Here is a 24,155-nt window from a genome sequence, read left to right on the forward strand (position 1 = left end):
TAGCACGTCCACATTAAGTGGACCCTGAAGCGGGGTTAAGGATGGCCGGAAGCAGTGCCAGCAGGGCATCAGAAGAGGACTTAGAGCGTGGAGATGCTGTCTCAGGCTAGCCGAGGGCTATGCTTAAAGGGTCCCGACCCCCACCCCGGACAGACAGTTCTCAGGGGTGCCCCGCTTGCAAAGCAGTCCTGGCTTGAAGTGCCCTGAGTGCCCACACTGGGCACATCACAGCACTCGGCCATCAGCCCAGCTGCACTTGCCACAGGCTGCCATCTGGGGAGGGGGTCAATTGGGGGGCTGCAGGAGAGCTTCCACCCCCAGAAGCCCGCAGAGCCAGCCCAGTCCTCCCCATCGGGGGCATGTGCCCCATTCCTCCCTCACCTCCTTCCACTTACCCTTCCCTAGCCCCTCTTCTTGATGTACAAAATAAAGGACAATTGTGTTCAAAAATGGAATCTGTCTTTATTGAACAAAACTGGAGGAGACTGGGAAAAGGAGGTGGGAGAGGGTAAGAGAGAGGCTGGGAGAGGGGAGGGAAACTAAAATGATCAGGGGTTGGGAACAGATCCCATAGGAAGAGAGGCTAAAGAGACTGGGACTTTTCAGCTTAGAAAAGAGGAGACGGAGGGGGGACAGAATAGAGGTCTCTAAAAGCAGGAGTTGGGTGGAGACGGTGCATACAGAAAAGTTCTTTATTAGTTCCCATAAAGAAGGACTAGAGGACACCAAAGTAAAGGAATGGGTAGCAGGCTTCAAACTAGTAACAGAAAGTTCTTCTTCACAAAGCAAAGAGTCAACCTGTGGAACTCCTTGCTGCAGGAGGCTGTGAAGGCTAGAACTGGAACAGAGTTTAAAGGGAAGTGAGATCAAGTCATGGAGGTTGGGTCCATGGAGTGGTATTAGCCAGGGGGTAGGAGTGGTGTCCCTGCCCAAGGTTTGTGGAAGGCTGGGGAGGGATGGCACGAGACAAATGGCTTGGTCACTGTCTTCGGTCCATCCCCTCTAGGGTCCTTAGGGTTGGCCGCTGTCAGCAGACAGGCTACTGGGCTAGATGGACCTTTGGTCTGACCCAGTACGGCCATTGTAAGCTCAGGGCTCAGGGTCGGGGGTCTCAGTGTACCCCCTTGATTCTCTTGCACACCTGCTCCTGGGCGGCCAGGCTGGCAGCTATCCTGCTCTAGATGGCCACTTTCCTGTGCCTAGTGCGGAGATCGTGGACAAGGTCCACAATGTTCGCACTAGCCCAGGCGGGTTCCCGCCTCTTGCGGTCCAGGGCAAGCTCCCGGGAGCCGCCAGCCTGGTCCCGGCAAGAGGGGGTGGGCTGGGGGGCATTGGGTGGGTGGCTCGATCCGTGCCAGGTGCAGGGTCTGCTGCGTGGGTGCTGGCAGGCTTGCACCTGGCACGGGCACCGAAGCCAGCCCCTGCCCCTTTAAGGGGTCCGGGGCCGGCAGGGTGGCATACGAGTTTCCCTGGTGTTGGCCAGAGTGGCCACCAGGGAAAGCGGGGGAGGGCTTGCCTCCCACTAGTTCGAATTAAAGGGCTACACACCCCTTAATTCGAACTAGCTAGTTCGAAGTAGGCTTAATCCTCGTGGAATGAGGATTACCTAGTTCGAACTAAGCGCTCCGTTAGTTCGAATTAAATTCGAACTAACGGAGCGCTAGTGTAGCGCCTATCAAAGTTTGTTCGAACTAACGTTCGTTAGTTCGAACCAACTTTGTAGTGTAGACATACCCTTAGTCAGTTACAGAAAAAAACTACAAATGGTTTGGTAGCACTTTATAGACTAACAAAATATGTAGATAGTATCATGAGTTTTCCTGGGCACAGCCCACTTCTTCAGATGACCGGAGTTATGAGTAGGGGATATGAAAACTCGAAATAAATAGGAGAGGGAAAGGGGAGGGGGCAGAAAAAGAAAAAAGGAAGGGGGGGTGAGATAGAGAATCATTAAGTATCTGGAGAATGGGTACTTAAACCTAAGCAAATAAAAATCAAAGTCAATAGATAGATTGCTAAGACTGGAAGGATACCACTCAGAGAACTGTTAGCACCTTCAATGGTTATTAAGTTGGTAGTGTCCTCAGCCAGCCCATATCACGACTGAATCCATTAGCATGTGAATTGAATTTGTGGGTGAACTGTGATTCCAGTTCTTCCCTATGTGTGGCCTTTTGCCCAGAAAAGATTCCCCACCCCTACTGTAAGCTGTACCATGGCTCTTAGTTTCTTCTGACTTCTAAATCATAACCACTTTCTTCCTTCTGTCTTCAAATGGTCATTGACATTAATAATTTGTGAAGGAATGTTTAGATTTTTAAAACCTGATGTGCAGATCACTAAAGCTTTCTTCCTGCAGGGTAGATAAGGTTGTTTGAATCATAGAAAATATATCTTTGGAATAAATCTGTCCATAATCTTTGGAGAAATACTGTGCAGTTTATCAATGTGCATAAAGTATCTCTTTAGAAAACTGGAAGGAATGTAAATGTAAAACAGTGTTTAAATGGTTAACAGGAGTGAGACATCCCATCTATTTCACAAAACACTGAAACATTGCTTCTCCCTTAAGCATATGATTGCAACTGTGGTAAAATTATGGCCTCATGAAAATAGGAGAGTATAATAAGAAAGTTGACAAACTATTGTAGGAGTCTTTCCAGGAAAAGATAGCATAATGTATATTTTTTTATTTTCCTTTTCTCTTTTTCTCTTTTTGTCATTTAAATAAACATAAATTTCAGTGATTCCAAGTCCAAGTACAAAAACTGTGAAACAGAATGAACATGGAACTTTAAATTGATTTACTTTGTATTGTGTTGTTAACGGATCAAATATAAGGAATTGAAAGAGGGCAGAAAATAGTTAATGTATACAAACTACCACTAACCCTAACCCTGAAAAAATCTTGAATTAATTTGGATTTTGTATGGTGACATATTCTAAATATGAAGTTAAAAGTTAATTTCATAGTTGTTATCAACCCTTTTAACTAGCACTACTTTATTAGGCTTTTTAAATTAACTTAAATACAAATAACTAGTCTCTTGGGTCTGGCCAACAAGAGAGCAGATGTCCGACTTAAAATACACAACTCTAGCTACGTTAATTATGTAGCTTGAGTTGATGTATCTTAAATTGCCATCCATACAGTGGGAGGTTGATGAGACCAAAGACTCCCATCGGCTTCCCTTACTTCTTGTGATGAGTACTGGTGCCGATGAGGGTGCCATCTGAGTTTGAATTAGCAGGTCTTCACTAGACCCACTAAATTGAACCCCAGAAGATTGTCCATGGCAGCATCTGTCTTCCACATAATGTAGACATGGCCTTAGTGTGCTGAGACCACTTCCTATCACGTTGACCAGTGTTGTCCCATTGTGTTCTTGTGGTTCCTCCATTGATCTGTCTATATCTGTATGTGGTTTCTTAGCACTTAAATGAGGGCAAGAGTCTTTGTATTTTCATAGTGTCTAGCACAATGGAATCATTGTGATCCATGAACAGGGTTCCTAGGCACTACAATAATACAAGCAATAAATTGAATATAATTAAAATATTTACATTAAATCTGATTTTTAAATGTGGTCTTCTCAATGTGTATTTCAGTCTGGTCAGAGTACTTATAGACATGACTTTCATAATTTCATGATTTCAATGATGGCATGGAGCATATGATTATGAAGTTTGCAGATGATACCAAGATGGGAGTGGTTGCAAGTGCTTTGGAGGATAGGGTCAAAATTCAAAATGAGCTGGACTAACTAGAGAAATGGTCTAAAGCACTTAGGATGAAGATTAATAGGGACAAATGCAACATACTCCACTTAGGAAGGAATAATCAGTTTCATACATACAGAATGGGAAGTGATTGTCTAGGAAGGAGTTCTGCTGAAAGGGATTTAGGAGTTATAGTGGACGACAAGTTAAACATGAGTCAACAGTGTGACACTGTTCCAAATAAAGCAAACATGATTCTGGGATGCATTAACAGGAGAGTTGTGAGCAAGACACGAGAAGTCAGTCTTCTGCTCTACTCTGTGCTGATTAGGCCTCAACTGGAGTATTATGTCCAGTTCTGGGTACCACCGCATTTCAAGAAAGATGTGGAGAAATTGGAGAAAGTCCAGAGAAGAGTAACAAAAATGATTAAAGGTCTAGAAAACATGACCTCCGAGGGAAGACTGAAAGAATTGGGCTTGTTTAGTTTTGAAAAGAGAAGACTGAGAGGGGACATAATAGCGGTTTTCATGTATCTAAAAGGGTATTACATGGATGTGGGAGAAAAATTGTTCTTCTTGGCCTCTAATGATAGGACAAGAAGCAATGAGCTTAAATTGCAGCAAGAGAGGTTTAGGTTGGACATTAGGAAAAAGTTTCTAACTGTCAGGGTGGTTAAACACTGCAATAAATTACCTAAGGGGGTTGTGGAATCTCCATCACGGGAGATATTTAAGAGCAGTTTTGATAGACATCTATCAGGGATATCTAGACAGTGCTTGGTTCTGCCATGAGAGCAGGGGCCTGGACCCGATGACCTCTCAAGGTCCCTTCCAGTTCTATGATTCTATGATTCTATAACTCCTGAGCTGCAGGAAACATGCCAGCAACAAAATAGCAATCTTTACGTGGTGATTGTCTACTTCACTAAAGCTTTTGACTCTGAGCTTTGAGGATCTCTGGAAACACTTCTTTGTGTTTGAAATGGATGCTCTGCAAAGTTAATTTATGTCATCCCCATGATAGGATGAGTGTCAGCATGGTGAAAGATGGGGCAGTATCAGAGTCCTCTCTAATGACAAGTGGCCCAGATAAGCATGCGTGCTGGCTCCCATGCTCTTTTGGATTTTTTTGGGTGGGGGCTATACTTAAGGATGTGTTTTATGACATGAACAGAGGAGTATTTATTCAGTTCCATACTGAAGGGAATTTGTTCGATCTTCCACGCTGTAGTCTTCATGTGAAAGTGGCAGATTTACTCATTAAGAAACTTTTGTTTGCTGATGATTGTGCACTGGTTGCTCACTTGATTGGTGATGATCACTTGTTCATGCAATCATTTCAGTTTTACAATCAACCTAAAGAAAACTCGTGCTAGGGGGTATGCGTGTCTTCCAAGTTAAGATCAAAAGTGCACCTCTCAAGTCCTTGATGTTTTGCTGCCTCAGGAGTGATTTATCATAGAAAGCCACGCTTGATGATGTGCTTACTCATCATATAGCTAAGACCAACTCTGCATCTGGAATTCTCTCTCACCACTTTGGAAAAAAGGGGCCATTAAAATAAGCACAAAACAAAATGTCTGTTAAAGAGAGTCATGCTTATAAGGCTCCTGTATGTTTGTGAGAGGCCGACAACAGATTGCCACTATGTTTATCAGTTCCATACATACTGTCTTTGGTCTGTTTGCAGTGTCAGATGATAGACCAGGATTCCCAATATCAAAATTCTTAATCATTGTTAGATGTCTGGCATTCAAAGCATGCTTTGAAAAGCATAGATGCATTGGTCTGAGCATCTCATTCGAGAATATCCAGGGACATATTTGGCCCACTCAAGATTATCCAAAGACATATTTTATGGTCAGCTAAAGTAAACCTCTTTTTTTTTCATGGTGGTCATTCCAAATGATATAAAGACATACTGAAGTCAAACGTGAAAGCATGTCAAGTTGAGCCCCACAAATGAGAAGCAATAGCCCATGACAGATCAAGATGAAGGCAGATTTGTCATGTCATTAGTAATCACTTTGAAGCAAGGTGCATTAACACTGTATATGAAATATGTGAACGTGAAAAAAGCAAAGGTACAACAGTCTGTGATGCTTATTGGTAATCTTGTCTGTCCTACGTATATCATTGTTTTCAGTTCATGCGTTTATATGTTAACCTATTGTGCTTGTTGAATCTTGTACAGGAGACTCCATCGTAATCAAAATGAATTTCTAGTCAGAAAAATGACAGGAAAAAAAAAGCATTGGTAGAGTGGTGTGTTTATTTTCTGGCAAACTGAATGTGGTATTTCCTGTCTGCAATCCTGCAAACTCAATATGCTTTAAGAGTTAAGATGAGTTCTTTTTATCTCACACATCATAAAGGTTCACATTCCAAATTATGCCTTCAATGACATCTGTGCAAGCAGATTGTTTTGGATGAATTTGTGCAGGTGTAGTTGGTTCAATATGATAAACCATTTTGTTGATCATGACAAAATCAAAGAATCTTACCACTATAACCCCTTGTCAGCTTAGTTGATTCCTCAAAGCTGCTGAGTGGAGTAAAAGTAAAACTATAAAGAATTTTATCATTCAAGTAAAGTTACTACTTTGAAACCTCAAAGGGAGCCAGTATGTTGAACGAGAAAGTGACAATTTCATAGTAATTTTCCAGAGTAGAGCTATATCAAGGGTTATATTTTCCTCCTGATGCTATCATTCTCAATAATGGGCTGTTGCTCAGAATGCAAAGGCATTGTTAGCGTAATATCAAATGGATTAATATAGGGATCATCATGGTAGCTCAAACGAATACATAAAACATTCACAAAGGGGTTCAGGTGCTGTAAATAGTGTCCTACCTTAATTGATATGGTACCCCAATGAATTTGCTTGTGTTATGAATAGGGAAATCAAGTTCAACTCATGATGATGGAGCAAGCTTTATATCCTTCAGAAGATCTGGGGAAGGAGTAAGGATGAGTATGTGTAAGATGTTTTTGTTGCACTACATAAACTTCCTCCAGACAATTTTCTGAGCTACCACACGCCAAAAAAATTCTCATCTTCTGCTTAAAGGGCTCTTACGAGCGCAATATTGAATTTAGCAAAAATAGTAACAATCCTAAAGCAGCTCTTTTTTCTTTCTTAATCAGTGTTACATAACATCAAGATTTATTGTTGATCTGAGGATTTCAAGAAAGCCAGTCAGTTTATATCTACCATTGTGCTACTATCAAATAACAATTATACATAGTGATTTCAATTACAGTAACATGTTCCATAATTTCAATCTAAATGGTCTATCTCATATAAATATAAATGCTGTATTAGTGAAAAGATTTTCAGGATTGAAAGAAAATATTATATTTAAAGTTTACATATTTTCCAGTAATATTTATGTAAGCAGTTCTTAGAAAATTTGTGTAGTATTCAAAATCATTGGTGGAATTGGAGTGTTTTAAAGAAAAGCATAACAAAACAGTTGAAGTTTATAGAAACATAGTTGGCAGCCAGAAAGAATCAGTAGATCATGGACTGTGCTCTTCTGTGTAACATAGGCTAGTACCTTTCTCACCATTACCCATATATTGACCCCAATAACTTGTTTGAGGAAAAATGTATGGTCCACTGATGTCTGACGCACATGGCATATGTCATCTATTTTGTAAATCTGGCTTCTGTGTGTATGTGCAGATGCTTGGAAGCTAAATGTTTCATACATAAGAAGGACGTTTGAGCTTGTAAGGTGAATCTGCTCTATTTGTTGCACATGAACAAATAGAAATTCTTCTTAGAGAAGTGTCCCTTTAGATCTTCCATTTCGTGTATAGTTGCACCGTACACCATTGATCAGAGACATGTGGTAGCAGTGCCCCGTTGGCACACACGTACATTCTGCACAGCCTCATGCTTTGCACTGAGGCTATGTGGGAGTACATCTACACAACACCCTAAACTAGACATAAGATACACAATTTGAGCTATGCAAATTGTGTATCTTATCTTGAATCTATTTTGAAATAGTTTATTTAGAAATTTGACGTGACTACACAGAGCCAAACTTAGAAATAACGTGCTATTTTGAGCCATCCTTAATGCTTGTGCAATGAGGTTTACTGGGATAGTGAAATAGTGTGCCTGTTATTTTGAAAAATATTTCAAAATAACAGGCGGTTTGTATAGACATGGGGTAGCTATTTCGGGATATCTCCAGTATCCTGAAATAGCGGTGCAGTGTAGATGTACCCTGGGTGAGCTTCCCTCAGTTTCTTCTCAACTTCTTTTGGCCAAGACAAGAGTCTACTATTTGCCTGTTTGCTATCGTATTCTATAATTGCAGCATGGGTGTCACTTGGCCCTCCTGCATTATGTTAGGGTACGTCTATACTTGCTTCCTAGTTCGAGCTAGGGATGCAAATGTAGCTGACCAAAATTACTAATGAAGCGGGGATTTAAATATCTCGCGCTTCATTAGCATAATCTCACCCACGCGTTATTCTGCTCAACAGCTGATTCGAACCAGGAAGTATACTCCAGGATGCATTAGTTCGAATCAAACCCCTTGCTTCGAACTAATTTTACTCCTCATTTTTCTCCTCAACCTACTATACTATCACCTTTGCCAAAGAAAGAATTCTTCCAGGAAAAAGAAGCAAAGGCAAATAAGAGGATTCATTCATTTCCTGATGAAACTATGATGACTTGACCGCCTTCCATAGTGGATGACTTCATGCAGTTTCAAGAAGTGATTGAGCGAATCGTAGACATAATCCCTGCATAACCTCGTTTATATTTGCACATTTTAATATCTTGAGGATTGCCATTTCAGTCAATGAAGCTCTTACGGAGCCCACTGAATTTGTTTGCTAAATCCCAGGTACTGCAAGAGGGTGAATAAAAAGTAATATATCCCTGCCAGAGTCAGAGTTTCTGTTTTCTCATCCAGCTCTGAATTTTCTAATATTGGAGGTCATTAATGAATATTTTGGGCAAAATAGCCCAAAGTCCTCCCAAGGACTATGAAAGACTAGATGTGTTTTGGACCCCAATTTTATTCTTTAGTCATGCTTTGATTCAGAATAGCAAACTACACGCCTGGTCAAATACCACTATTTGAATCATAGCAAATTAAATTTGTTTACTGAGCCATTACTAGAGGAACATCATGATGATTTTAAAGCCATTACACATTGCTCCAGGCCTCCTTGCTCCTACTGCACCATTGTCTACATCCACTACAGTGGTCATGAGAAGAGCACTTTGGTAACAGCAGTTGGACTTCTCAAGAGAGATACAGAGTACCTTTGAAGACCTCCTCGTTGAAGATTGCAAACTCTTTGTGGATTTTATAGATATTTCTCTGTATACTTTCAGATGTTGTTAATGTTAAAGATTCTCAACAAGATCGAACAAGCTTGGAACAACGCCATATCGTTCGCACCAACATGGTGAAGACAAGTTTGGTATCCCTATCTTATCAGACTCACTTTTAGCCTTTTGTGGTAATTTCTGTTCATTCCTCACCTAGTGATTCAGGATGCTGATCAAACACTTTACATCAATTTGCAGATTGAGGCATTCAAGCATGGTTTCTTGATGGTTTCTGGGAGTAGAAGTATCCTATTCAGTAGAGGTACAACACCTATTATTAGATGGCAGAAAAGACTCCACAAGAAATATTTACTTCTAGAAATAGAAAAGCTATTATCATTGGTGCAACAGTCAGCAAATTTCACTGACTCATTCTCTTTTTCCCAGGATATTGGATTAGCTGTTGGAAGTGAAAACATTGGGTCTGTCTGTGAATTGTATTAGCATACACTTAGCAGGAATAACAGCTTTTCACACAGCCAGAAATCCCACTCCTAGCTGGGACCTCAACTTATTCCTTAATTGCTTTTGAGCTACTATCTATGTTTCATTTATTAGATTTATCTGTTAGCCTTCTTTGTAGCTATCATTTCTGCCCAAACAGTTGGAGAATTGGGAGCTTTAATGGCAGAGTATTCATCAGAGGGAAAGTATCATTATGGGTCCAGCCAAGATTTTTACCTAAGTTGTCCTCAGAATATTTATCTTCAATTTTTCTCCCTCAAAACCACTCCCAACGACTAAAGAAACCATATTCCATACCCTAAATTATCAGGAGGGCATTAACCCTTTATGTAGAAAGGACCATTTAAGAGATTGCCTATGTGATATGAATCTGTTGCGGTAGACAGAAACAAGTATTCAGCTGTTTCAAACCAGAGTTTATCAAAGCAGATCATCATATGTATTAGGATCTGTTACAACTTAACTCATGTGCAACCCCCCTCTAAGGTGATGTGGCTCACCACTGTGGGCACCTCCTGCTGGGCACTTAGGGAATTAGCTTTTTGATGCTGGAGCACCTCCTTCTGACTGGTGTCTCCCCATGTCTCTGCACTCTGGGTTCCTCCCCCTCTGGGAACCCCCAAACCCCTATGCCCTCCTTGCCTCAGTGACACACTGCCAGTCTTCATCTAGCTCTTTACCTCAGGGGTAAACTACTGTCTGAAATGGCCACTCATCATTGGTAAGAGGGTGTGGACCTTTGCCTTCCCTGGCTGCCTCTCTGTCGCCCTAGTTCTCTCAGGCCTTGTCTCAATCCCTACAGCCTGGGAGTGAGATCAGGGCAGAGCTCCCCAGCTCTGCCTGCCTCTTCCCAGCACTGCCCTGTCTCAGAAGCCTCCCACTTTCCTGACAACCAGGTCTCTCCTGCTGCACAGCCAGAACAAGAATGTGGCTGTCTCTACCCCTCCAGAAGCCTTTATTTATAGTGCCCTCAGCTGGGCCCTAATTGGCTAATTCCTGACTCAGCTGCTTGCCCCACAGCTCCACCGCTCCATCCCTCTTTCTGGTACCAGTTTTAATCCTTAAAGGGCTAGTGCAGGACCGATGCCCCATCCTACCCCCATACTGGATGATAGCACATTCCACAAGAGCAGTATCTACCTCGATAGCCTTACTGAAGGATGGAGCAGTTGCAGATGTCTGTAGAGTAGCAACTTGGTCCTCTGTTCAAATTTTCCAATCATTATGCATTGGTGGCTGAAGTGAGATCAGGTGCTCCTGTAGGCAATGCAGTTCTCTCTTCTGTATTGGACTCTATTCCAAATCTCCTGCTCCCTTGGTGGGGGAGTAGGGGGATCTGCTCAGAAGTCACTTGCAGTGAAGCACCACAGGGACACGTTTCAAAGAAGAAGAAGAGGTTACTCACCTTATGCAGTAACTGGAGTTCTTGCAGATATGTCGCCCTCTGGTTACTCCACTCTCTACTCTCCTTCCACTCTGCTTCAGTCTGCTTTGTGGAACTTTGTGAGGGAGAAGGAAGTGAGGACAGTTCACCCATACAGCTCCATATAGTGTAAGAGCAGGATACAAGAATGTGTGGAGTGATGCACAAGCCCAACAGGCACCATTACCATAATACTTTGCTCAAAGGTGCAGGATGCAGGCACAGCTGAATTGCAATGTAGATAGCTCTGCAAATGGGGTGTTTATAACACTACTCTCATGAGATTCCAGTACTCATGCAAAATAATGGCAAACAAATGATGCTGTAAGTGCTTCACATTGTTAAAGAAGAGCTGTTTGTTTGGCTGATTTCATGTTTTTGAGCCTTCAAAGTCTGTTGATACCTTAAAATGGTTTCTTTATAAAATTTCACTATTTTTAGAGCTCCCGTACCTTACTCTGTACAGGTTAGGTATTAAAGTTTCATATAGTGGGTCTACTGGCAGAACCTGGGATAAAAGCACTGACTGGTTTGTTGTATTCTCAAAGTCTGGGTTTAGTGTGTAAACCTCCTGCAATCACCACTCTGTCAGCAGGCTGATAGTTAACCAGTAGAACCCACAAAGTGGAGCAGGTAAAAAATCCAAGATGTGTAGATGCAGCAGATCAGTGCATTTCTCAGAGTCTTTTGCTGGCAGATTTCCCGTGGGAGCAGTGGAAGTATTGCCCTCCTCGCAGTGTGAATGCTTCCAGCAGTGCAGCTGCCTCTCTCAGCAGCTTTCATATGTTGTGCTTATGAGGTTTATCATCTATTTAGTCAAATTTGTGACTGTTCTGAGACTTCATGGTTGCAGGATCAGGCTCTTGGTGCCATACTAACTTTAACAGATGTTGCCATTAATTTAGAATATCTGTGGTTTTGACAATCCAAGCCACACTGTTACTGCGTGTGAATACAGTACAAATAGCATCGCACAATAACCGTACCCAGTACTTAATATAATACTATGATGTGTCTATCCCAGTGTGTGTGTCAAATATGTGTTGACACATCTTGACCATTATTCCATTTGGAATCCATTCTGGATTCTATGATGTGTTGTTTTCAGAAAAAATGTCCTTCATCTGTGAATTTAAGCAAAAGAAAATAAACATCATTTTGCTGAATTATAGACACACTTTCGTCTACTATATTGAGTATGGATGCAACACTTTATTGATAAGGTGAGACAGTTGTGTGTGTGTTATTTTTAATATGTATAAAGAACAGACCCATTGGGAAAATACATGAGTGAGCTTTATAAGATTTAAGCTTACATTGTCAGAAGTGACAAATTTTTGGATGCCTTTGTTTTTTGGGTGCCCAAATGTGAGACATCTTTATAAGGTAGGATGTGCCCTTTCAGTCAGAATCACAGACAATGAGACAACTTTATGTGACATGTATTTTACCTTCATCCTTTTTTATAGCCGTCTTGTATGCAATCTCACTGTTTAACCAAGTTCCAATTTCTGAGTTATCATCACCATGTACTGACCAAAAGTTCTCCTAAAAATGTTGATAGATTTTCTTTGCATGCTTTTATATTCAGATTGCTATCTAATTTCTATGTTCTTGCATGTTACTGCACATCTAATTTTTTACTCTTGTCTCTATCACCAGGCCTCCTGAACCCGTTTACAGCACTGTGAACAAACTGTGTGATAAACCACCTTCTCCTAGGCACTATTCCCCTGTCGAGTGTGACAAAAGCTTCCTTCTTACAGCTCCCTATCCCCACTACCACATAGGCCTGCTCCCTGACTCTGAGATCACAAGGTACTGCATGTGTTTCTACCTCACTTCCTTTACTGGATTGCATGAGCATCACTAGAGTGGTTTGATAGTCTCCACCCTCACTGTGAAGCTTTCTCTTCTGAGGCTTGCACTTGTCTGATCTAGCTTCCACCTTTGCAACCTCACACAGTGGAAGATATATGCTACCTCAATAAAATGTTGGCAGTCAAGAGCTGAGGGGCAATATAGGCATTGTATTGATAGGAAGGTTAAGTGTTTCACATGTAACATATCCCATGCCCAACCTATCCCTTTTTTTCCTTCAGTGCTGAAAAGTGACCAAAATTCACTATAAGTTGTGGGTTGATGCCATACATTTATTTCTGCTCCACTTGTATGTATTTTGATTTGAGAGGTAACAATAATAGATCATTTAAAATAACTTGAACAAAGGCTAATTGCCTCTCCAAGCCATATGCTGGCTGACTCAGCAACTGAACTGTCAAAGTCAAAATGATGAAAATGATCATAATGTGAGTTGAATACAAATTGTGTTTAATATTGCCTGGGCCTTGTGATAGATGTTTAACCAGGGAAAGCTAATTCAGGCCAAAATTCTCTTCATAAGTTCTCTTCAAAAGTGTATCCACACATAATTCAGTTCCTATATGCAAATAAAGCAGTAGCTTGGGGGAAAAGATTTAAGCTTACATTGTCAGAAGTGACTAATTTTTGGATGCCTTTGTTTTTTGGGTGCCCAAATGTGAGACATCTTAAAGGAGCCCAATCCTCAGAAAGTGCTTGTCTAGCTATCATCTGAAAATCAAGACCTCTTTAAGGTGTCAAAAATTGGACATCCAGATATTGAGTATGTCTGGTTTACTCGACAAAGGGAAATGAAGCAGCGATTTAAATAATTGCTGCTTCATTTAAATCAAAATGGCCACCATGCTGTGCCGATCAGCTGTTTGTCGGCACAGCTGAAACGAGGCTAACAGGATCTGCCGACAAAAGGTTCTGGGGTCAGCAGATCCCCATCTAGACTGCCGCGCTGTGCCGGCTTGACAAAGCCCTGGCCAGGTTGATTTAGTTGGGATTGGTCCTGCCTAGAGCAGGGAGCTGGACTAGATGACCTTCTGAGGTCTCTTCCAGCTCTATGTTTCTATGACAAACAGCTGATTGGCACAGCGCAGTCGCCATTTTGATTTAAATGAAGCGGCGATTATTTAAATCGCTGCTTCATTTCCCTTTGTCGTCCTGCCTCACCTACATGGCTCCGTCGACGGAGCCATGTAGTCTAGACACACCCCTAGAGACACCCAAAATCACTAGTCCCTTACATAGGCCTTAATCATTGGGTCAAAGAGAGTATTAGAAGTCTTGTGTTGCAAATGTAAAATAACCAAACATGTCTAGTACTTGGACTAAAAGTTACTAACCTTAAAGCATTAGTAACAAAGTGCAATGTAGCAAAGACATTGAGTATGTGTTCTTTATCGTATATACAGTGTGAACTCAATGCTTTCAGCACAATGTCTTTCAAACAAAGTCGCTTGTAAATCAAACTATGTTTTGAATATTTTAGAGATGATTTTTTTTTATTTCAGAAGGTGAAGAAAGCTAGTAGGGGGAAGCTGTTCTAGATCTGATTTTAGCAAATAGGGAGGTACTGGTTAAAAATCTGAAAGTGGAAGACTGCTTTGGAAGCAAGACTAACAGGGAAAATAATGAAGGCAGATGGCAGTTTTTAAAAGGGATATTATTAAGGGTGCAAGAGGACACTCTTCTATTGCATAGAAAAAATAAGATGCATGGCGAGAGACCACCCTGGCAGGAGATCTTGAATGATGTAAAAATAAAAAAGGAATCCCATAAAAAGTGGAAACTAGGTCAAAGTACAAAGTATGAGTACAAATAAATAACACAAGTGTATAGAGTCAAAATTAGAAAGGTGAAGGGACAAAATGAGTTTAATCTAGCTAGATACATAAAGGGTAACAAGAAAACACTCTAGAAATATATTAAAGGAAGATGATCAAGGACAGGTAGGCTCGTTGCTCAATGAAGTGGGAAATACAATAACAGAAAATGTGGAAATGGCAGAAGTGCTTAACGACTTCTTTGTGTTGGTTTTCAACAAGAAGATTGGTGGTGATTGGATGTGATACCTGAAAGAATTTCACAGGATCTCTTTTTTAGGGGGAAAGGCAAAATGCCACATTTATTGACAATGTAACATTATTTTGTTATATGCATATTCACACTTACCACATGCACACACAAACACACAGTATTGTCATTGCTTAAAGTTACCAGTCTGTTGCTCACATTTACTCACTGGCCAGGCAAGTTAAATGCGAGGGGAAGGAGCAGGGCCTTCTCTCGGTCCAGATTGATGCTCCGAACTTGATAAGAGACCTGGAGGTGCATGCAAGACATCCCATCAAAATGTATAGACTTTTCTCCCATTCAAGTCTATATATTTTGCTGCATCAGTATTAATCAATTACCATTTTAGCATCTGTTTATCTGGAAGTTATTCTTCTTTGTCATTTGCATCAGTGTGTTGGTGCCTCCTTCCTAGTGTTTATCTCAAGGCTGTCTTGTTTGTAAAGGGATGCTTGCCTGTAACTCCCATGGCATCCATATGTCCTCCATCGGTCTGCACCGGTCTGACCTCGAGAGGTCATCGAGTCCAGGCCCTTACCCTCATGGCAGGACCAAATACTGTCTAGATCATCCCTGATAGACATTTATCTAACCCACTCTTAAATATCTCCAGAGATGGAGATTCCACAACCTCCCTGGGCAATTTATTCCAGTGTCTGACTACCCTGACAGTTAGGAACTTTTTCCTAATGTCCAACCTAAACCTGCCTTGCTTCAGTTTAAGCCCATTGCTCTTGTTCTATCCTCAGAGGCCAAGATAAACAAGTTTTCTCCCTCCTCCTTATGACACCCTTTTAGATATATGAAAACTGCTATCATGTCCCCCCTCAATCTTTTCTTTTCTAAACTAGACAAACCCAGTTCCTTCAGTCTTCCCTCATAGGTCATGTTCTCTAGACCTTTAATCATTCTCGTTGCTCTTCTCTGGACCCTCTCCAATTTCTCCACATCTTTTTTGAAATGCGGTGCCCAGAACTGGACACAATACTCCAACTGAGGTCTAACCAGAGCAGACTAGAGCAGAAGAATTACTTCTAGTATCTTGCTCACAACTCTCCTGTTAATGCATCCCAGAATCATGTTTGCTTTCTTTGCAACAGCATCACACTGCTGACTCATATTCAACTTGTGGTCCACTATAACCCCTAGATCCCTTTCTGCCATACTCCTTCCTAGAAAGTCGCTTCCCATTCTGTATGGATACATCTAGATTGCATCCCTTTTTCATAAAAGGGATGCAAATTAGATATATCGCAATTGCTAATGAAGCGGGGATTTAAGTGGCTGCTGCTTTTTTCGGCTCGAAGCTTTGCAGGAAAAGAGCGCCAGTCTAGATGCGGATCTTTCGGAAAATAAAGCCTTTTCTGAAAGATCCCTTATCCCTTATTTTAAGAGGGATAAGGGATCTTTCGGAAAAGGCTTTATTTTCCGAAAGATCCGCGTCTAGACTGGAGCTTTTTTCCGGCATAGCTCCGTGCCGAAAAAAAGCAGCAGCCATTTTTATGCTAATGAAGCGGGGGAGATTTAAATCCCCGCTTCATTAGCAATTGCGATACGTCTAATTTGCATCCCTTTTACGGAAAAAGGATGCAGTCTAGACATAGCCTATGTGTGAAACTGATTGTTCCTTCCTAAGTGGAGCACTTTGCATTTGTCTTTATTAAAGTTCATCCTGTTTACCTCAGACCATTTCTCTAATTTGTCCAAGTCATTTTGAATTATGACCCTATCCTCCAGATTAGTCGCAACCCCTCCCAGCTTGGTATCATCTGCAAACTTAATAAGCGTACTTTCTATACCAATATCTAAATCATTGATGAAGATATTGAACAGAGCCGGTCCCAAAACAGACCCCTGCAGAACCCCACTTGTTATGCCTTTCCAGCAGGATTGTGAACCATTAATAACTACTCTCTGAGTACAGTTATCCAGCCAGTTATGCACCCACCCTATGGTAGCCCCATCTAAGTTGTATTTACCTAGTTTATTTATAAGAATATCATGCGAGACCGTATCAAACGCCTTACTAAAGTCTAGGTATACCACATCCACCGCTTCTCCCTTATCCACAAGATCTATACTAGATGGTGGATGGTCAGTCTCAACATCCCTTCCAGTTCTAGTATTCAATGATTCTATGTGAAAAGTGGAGGGGGTTGTGAATGTAAGTTATTAATTTACTCTGAGTAAAGATGTCCTCTGTAAAACCAATTTAAAGAAAATGTTGCTATTTTGTGATAAACTATTAATTTACAAAGTATGTATGCAATGACTGTACATAGTAATATGTTATAATTATTCCCATTACCTTTAAACATATTCCCTGACCCCACTTCAAATCTCTCTTCAATCCCTACTGTTCCTACAAGAAATCGATCAAACATGGTTTGGTTGGGCATCAAATGGCAAGGGCTGCTTTTGTTTGTTAAAAATAAAATAGGCAAACACACATGCATACAATCAAATGGTTGGAACCATCAAGAAATGGTAAGTTATGCAATAGCCAGCTTATGTACCAGTCTGATCCTGTCTTTGTTGTTCTAATACTCCCTCTCCAGATTTATTTGCACTGTCGGCTGTTCAGGGCAGGGACTGTCTTTTTGTTTTGAATCAGTCAAGATGGGGATCCAGTCTGTTACAGGGGTTCTAAGGCATTATTTCAATACAAAAAATAAATACTAAAACAAAGAGTTGAGAATAAAACCCTGGTGTCTTGAGTCATAGGCTGTTGCTCACACTATTAAGGCATTCTGGTGCTAATGTTCCAGTAAGGTAATCCAGGCTGTCGGAGTGATTTATATGGAACAAACATTATCTTTAATAACCTCTGCTGGAAATGGCAAATGCAGTTTTGACTCATGGGCATCCTGTAGGAACAGGCTATAAAGGAAAAAGACAAACACAGGACAAAGGGAAGAGAACAGCAGAAGTGTTAAAGTGGGAAGTAAACAGGTAGATTAATATCCAAAATAGTAATAGGAAAGAAAGGTTAAGGATTAGGAAAACCAGATGTGAAATATGTCACAGTTTTATTAAGATGAAAGTTAATACCGAATAAGCAATAAACTGATAAAATGAATGTAAGAAAATACAGTAAAAGTTTATGGTTGCTTATGGAAAGAAATGAGGATGATACCTCTACATTTCTATGCTGCGCTTCCACTACAGTACCTGACAGGTCCGGCTTTAGGAAGTGCGGGGCCAAATTGGAACAATTTTGATGGGGCCCCACAGCAATTTTGGTTGAGCAAAAAAACCCACACAAAAAATCCCCCGCCACACCCTGTGCTAAACTCACACGGCCAATGCACTCCTCCTCCAGGGGCCGGCAGATTTGTAGGCCCCATTAGGCACACCCCCTGACCCCTGTTAACATGCCCCGACCCCCATTAGCCACACCTCCTGGCCCCCATTAACCACGCCTCTGGAGGCAACATGCTCAAGGCAAGATGGACACATGACTAGAAGTAAAACGTGTCATGTCACCCCTCTCGAAGGTCTTTTCCCACCATCCTACTACCAACAGGGATTAGTTTGGCCCCCACCAAACCTGCCTCATGCAACTATCCTGCAGTTGCATTAACCCAACATGTGTGACATTAACTCGGGGGCAGAGAGACTGGGGGAAGTGTTCTCTGTAAAGCTATGTCTACACTTGCGGCTTCTTACGCAAGTACAGCCATTCTTGCACAAGAACCCACAGAGCAGCCACACTGCCGGCCTGCTCTTGCGCAAGGAAATGTACAGTATTGCGTGGTAAGAGAGGGTGTCTTGCCCAAGAGCTACACTCTTTTCTAACAGATGTAAGCTCTCGTGCTCAAGAGGGCAGTGTGGATGCTCGGCAGGGATTTCTTGAGCAAGAAACCCCTATGGCTAAAATGGCCATTGGAGCTTTCTTGAGCAAGAGTGTGTCCACACTGCCATGGATGCTCTTGTGCAAAAGCACAGCTCGAACATGGCAGGGTGGACGTGTTCTTGCACAAGACTTCTTGTACAAGAACCCTTGCGCAAGAAATTCTTGCGCAAGAAGCTGCCAGTGTAGACATAGCCTAAGAGTTTCCTCCCATGAGCAGAATGGATTTTGTGTTGTGCACCTGTATTGAGTTCATGTGGCTTGTTTGGATGTGCCACCAGAGGCGTAGTGAGGGTGTTATGAACCCGGGGGCAAAGGAAAAATTTGTGCCCCTCCCCCCCCGGCCATGTGGCATGGCCCCAAACCTGGTGCACAGCTGAGGGGAACTTGTACCGCCTCTTCCCCCACCCCCTACAGTTTGGGACCGGGCTCCCACAGGCACTAACCCTCCAGTGGAGATGGAGGAGGGTTGGGCTTGGAGCAGAGAGGCAGGGAGGAGGCTCCAGCTGCCGGTGGCAGGTGGAGTAGGAGCACGTGAGCTAAAGGGATAATGGGGGGAGCAGAATGAGATTAAATTGGAGCCTCCCTAGCATGATGCCAGGGGCAACTGATCCTTCCGGCCCCCACGCTATACCACTGCCCCTCCTCCGCAAATCTATCATCTTATGCATGTGCAAGATCTGTGAGAATAGTCCCATGAATCTGCAGTTAGTGTCGGTGGTGCCTGCTTCTGGGTGCTGTCTCAATGCTGCCACCTTCACCTCCAAAGAGGGGGCTTCCCAAAGCAGGCCCTTGCTGCTGAGCCCCAAGGCATCCACAAGTCCAGTCTCCTTTCAATGGGCCCACTTCCCAGGGCTCATTGATTTTGAGTCTGGCTTCCATCCCCTACTAAAACGCATATCAACAGAAGATCATTACACTGACTACTTTTTTGTTTTGGCTCCCACTCGCCGGCCACTTGTTGATCCCCACATAAACCCAAACTGCACCACGGGGCACAAACAAACTGGCCATGGACAGCATACCAAGTTATTAATAAATATTTTTAATTTTACCTTTTCTCTCTGCTGCCATGTCTCTTCTCCTTGCTCCATCATCTCCCCTGGTGCCTGCTGCCCCCAACTCCTCACCCTCCTCTGCTGTCCTGACTCCTGCCCTTCTCACTGTCCTCAGCCCTCCTGCAACCTGACCCCTTCCACCAGCCCTTCACTCCCCCCTGTACCCACTCCTCCAGTAGCCCCACTCTGATCAAGTGAGCTACGCCTCCTCATCCCCTCTTCCAACACCTCTGTCTACACACCTGCCCTGCCTCTCTCCTCTGGTGCTTGTCCCTCCCCTGCAAGTGTCTGCCCTTCTACTTTACCCCAGAATCCCCTGGCATCTGCACCTTCCCTCAGCCCTACACCCTCCTGTTGCCTCCCCCTTCCCTTACTGCCCCTGCCTCCTTTGCCCTCTTTTTCCCTGATGCCCACCCCCTCACCACTCTCTGCCCTGTTCCCCTCCTGCTCCTCTGTGCCCTCACACATGACTTGCTCCATCCCCACCTTTCTCATGCCCACTCCTTCTTTCAAGCCTTCTCCCAGCACCTACCCCTCCCCCTTTAGCCCCCAATGCCCTTCCCCTCTGCTGTCCTCTCCCAGCATCACCCTGTCCCCCCTCCCACTGACACCTCCCCTCCTGCCCTTTCCCTCATTGTCTGCACTTGGCCCCCTGGCATTTGTCTCTTGGTGTCTTCCCCTTTCTTCCCCCTCCCCTGCCGCACAAGCCCCTTCCCCATCCCTTCCCCTCCCGCACAAGTCCCTCTCCCTCCCCCTCCGCACAAGCCCCTTCTCCTCCCTCTAAGACCCTCTGCCTCCACACAAGCCCAAGCCCCCTCCCCTTCCCCTCACCCGCCACACAAGCCCCTCCCCCTCCGCACAAGCCCCTTCCCAACCTTCTGCCTTCCACGTTGCGGGGCGGAGTCTGTACTCACTTGTAGGGACGCCAGGTGTTCAGTTTTCTACTGGACAGTCCGGTATTTGCACCATCTGTCCGGTAGAAAAATTCAGAAAATACCGGACATATGCAATGTCCAGTATTTTGTGAATTCCCGGCTGGGCGCTGGAGGGAAGCCTGGTGGGGGCGGGGGAGCAACTGGGAGGCGAGGCTGCGATTGGCTTTGGGAGCCCTGTGGTCGCACCCAAAAACTGGGTGGTGTGGGGCAGGAGCCAGGACTCCCAGCCACCCCCTCCCTTCCCACCCAGCTTTTGCACGGGACCAGAAGCTCCCAGTGCCAATCGTGGCCCCACCTCCCAGCTGGGAGCCTTTGGTTGTGAGCAGAAGCCAGGCAGGGGGAGTGACTCCCAGGCCCTCCCCCGCCCCTGCCCGGCTTCTGCTGGCAAGTAAAGGGAGTGCCTGCCGGGGGCGCGGCCGGAAGGACTCCAGCTGTGGCCAGTGGCTGCACCTCTCCCCCTGCCAGGTCTGCTTCCCACCCCCCCTTCTTCTGTCCCCCATCATCCCCTAAAGCCCCACGGCCCCCGATCCCCCCCAGCTCTGCTTCCCGCCAGCCAGCCCCACGGCCCCCGGACACTCTCCCCCCCGCCAGCTCTGCTTCCCTCCCCCCTTCCTCTGGGCCCCCTATCCTCCCCTCCAGCCCCACAGCCCCTGATCACCTCCAGCTCTGCTTCCCGCTCCCTCTTCCTGCCAGCCAACCCCGCAGTCCCCGGACACCCTCCCACTCCCGACCAGTCCTCCCCTACCCCCTCCCCCCGGGACAAGTGTGTCCATTTTTTTTAAGCAGGATCTACCTGGCACTTCAGGCCCCGGAGTCCAAACCTGAAGGCAGCCACAAAACGTGCCTCCAAGGAGTTTTAAAATCCCGGGCTGTCATGTCACGTCATGCCCGGGCCCCGCCCACCTGCAACACTGCACATGGCAGCAGCAGGTGGCGAGGGGGAGCCGCACATGGTAGGGATGGTCTGGGGCCGAAGGGGACACTCTGGGAGCGGGGTGGGAGAGTGCGCGGGGGGGGGCGGTGGGAGGGGGCCAGGGTGCACTCCAGGCAGAGCCAGGGGAGAGACCCAGCTCCACATATTGGTGGAGCAGGGCCCCCGGCTCTGTAACTCACTGGAACTTCCGGTTTCAGGGGCACGGGGCCCCCTTAGGTGCGGGGCCCAATTCGACCACATCAGTTGAATCGGCCTAAGGCCGGCCCTGGTACCTGATACACAATGTGCAGCAGCAGACATAAAAAGGACTGTTGTGACCCCTATATGTGCCCATGTCCTTGTGTTCCTAACAAAGAACTAGAGAGAGGAACAGGAGGATAGACTCCAGGGAAGCTATGGCCCAGGAAAGTCTCTCTCTCAGCTCTTGAGTAGTTTGAGAATGAACTGCTGGATTTCATTGGACCTTGGTTGACTGTAGGCAGCTGCATTTCATTGGTAATGAAAGGGCCTGAGGAAAAAGGGCAATATCTATAAGATAGAGCCACCAAGATACATGTTCTTTAGTTCTCCTTCTGGCTGAATGAATCTGATCAAGTAGCTCCTGGAAGTTTAGTCTCAGACATTGTGGGCCATGTTGTCAGATGGCGTGAATCAGCAAAGCTCCAGGGCAATCAGTGGAGCTATGCCAATTTACCTCAGCTGAGAGTTTAGCCTGTACATTCTTTTGTGTATTGTTTGTTTACTTGAATAGCTGATCCACAGGCATTTGATTATTTAAGGGCAGAATTTGAACACAGGTTTGGTAATGCTGAACTATAATCAGAGCCTTTTCTAAAAATAAGGCTTTCTTTCTTTTCTCTACTGTTGTGTAAGTGGGGACTTAAACCAGGCTCACCATAGAATATTAGAACTGGAAGAGACCTTGAGAGGTCAGTGAGAACAGTCCCCTGACCTCACAGCAGGACCAAGCACCATCAAGACCATCCCTGATAGATGTCTATCTAACCTTCTCTTAAATATTGAGAGATGGAGATTCCACAACCTCCTTAGGCAATTTATTCCAGTGTTTAACCACCCTGATAGTTATGAAGTTTTCCATCTTTAACCAAAATAGCTGTTTTAACTAATATTAGACCAAAATCCACAGAGACTGCCAATGATTACTAGGCTGTGCACTTGGCATTATAGCCTATCCTACATACCGAGGTGCTGAGAGCTGTTTAATGTAATTTGTATCTTTTACCCACCTTTGATTTTTGTTGAGACACAAAACCTGGCAGTTTAAGTAAGTACATGCTGTAACTTTTCACATAGAAACATTTTCTGAATAGTTACTCGGTGGAGAAAATAATCTGAAATAGTCACTACTTTGGCCAGGGAAAGAATAACATCCCCCTCTCTCCCCCCGGAGTAACACCTTAGACTATCTCAGACCACTTTTGTTTTGAAGTGCAGTATCAAAAATCTGAACCAAGGTCTAGATTTTCAAAACTTCTTAGCATCCACACAAATTCTTCAAATAATTTGGCTCTCATTTAGGCACTGAAAAATGGCCAGACTTCAAAAAGTCCTCACTGTGTTGAATGCTTTTGAAAATATGGCCCCAAGAGTCTGAATGGGAACTCCTAGGGGCCTAAATGGCAGCTGTCTTTAAAACCTGCTCCAAATGTGGGTGCTGAAATCTGACCCAAAATTACTTGTTTCTGAAAAGATTCAAGCTCCTCTGCTGTGTAACAACCATCTCCACTACTCTGAGCCCTCTCCACAAATCACCATAGAAAGACAGATACTCTATGGGTACATCTACACTTGCACCCTCGTTAGAACTAGAGATGCAAATGTAGGCAACCGAAATTGCTAATGAGGCGGGGGTTTAAATATCCCGTGCTTCATTAGCATGATCTCGCTGGCGCGTTACTCCGCTCAACCGCTGTTTCGAAAGTGAAAGTGTGCACTGGGACGCGTTAGTTCAAACCAAACCCTGTGGTTCAAACTAACGTTACTCATCAAAAGATGAAGGGATGAAAAAGGGATATAGTCTTGACACACCCTCTGGGTACATCTACACAGCACACTTATTTCAAAATAAGCTACTTTGGAAGTGTTTTTCTGAAACGGCTTATTTCAAAATAGCATGTCTACAATACAGGGAAGCCTCAAAATTAGTCTGAGGCAGGCTTCCCTAATGTGGACATGCTACCTCGAATTAGAGCCCCACGAGGCACTGGGGGGTAATTACTTTGAATGGCCCTCTGGAAGAGCTATTTAAAAATAGCAGCAGTGGAGCGTCCATGCTACTGCTATTCTGAAATAGTTGTTTCAGAATGAGCCTTATTCCTCATGGAATGAGGTTTACAGATTTTGAAATAAGCCGTCTGTTATTTCAAAATTATTTTGAAATAACAGAATTGCTGTGGAGACACTCGCATTGTTATTTATTTTGAAATAACACAT

General features: G+C 43.9%; 1 protein-coding gene across 27 annotated transcripts in view; it reads left to right on the forward strand.

Annotated features, from left to right (window-relative positions):
- DLG2 (discs large MAGUK scaffold protein 2) overlaps positions 1-24,155 on the forward strand; it is a 1,555,116-nt gene that overhangs the window by 1,183,508 nt on the left and 347,453 nt on the right. For 23 of the 27 annotated variants that reach the window (XM_075919421.1, XM_075919426.1, XM_075919429.1 and 20 more), the window contains one exon: positions 12,639-12,794. The exons of the other annotated variants lie outside the window; for them this stretch is intronic. In XM_075919421.1, coding sequence (XP_075775536.1) covers positions 12,639-12,794 — 156 coding nt within the window. The remainder of the gene's footprint in view (positions 1-12,638; positions 12,795-24,155) is intronic. 27 annotated transcript variants of the gene reach the window in all.

Source organism: Pelodiscus sinensis, chromosome 1 (genome assembly GCF_049634645.1).
Source record: "Pelodiscus sinensis isolate JC-2024 chromosome 1, ASM4963464v1, whole genome shotgun sequence".
NCBI lineage: Eukaryota > Metazoa > Chordata > Testudines > Trionychidae > Pelodiscus > Pelodiscus sinensis.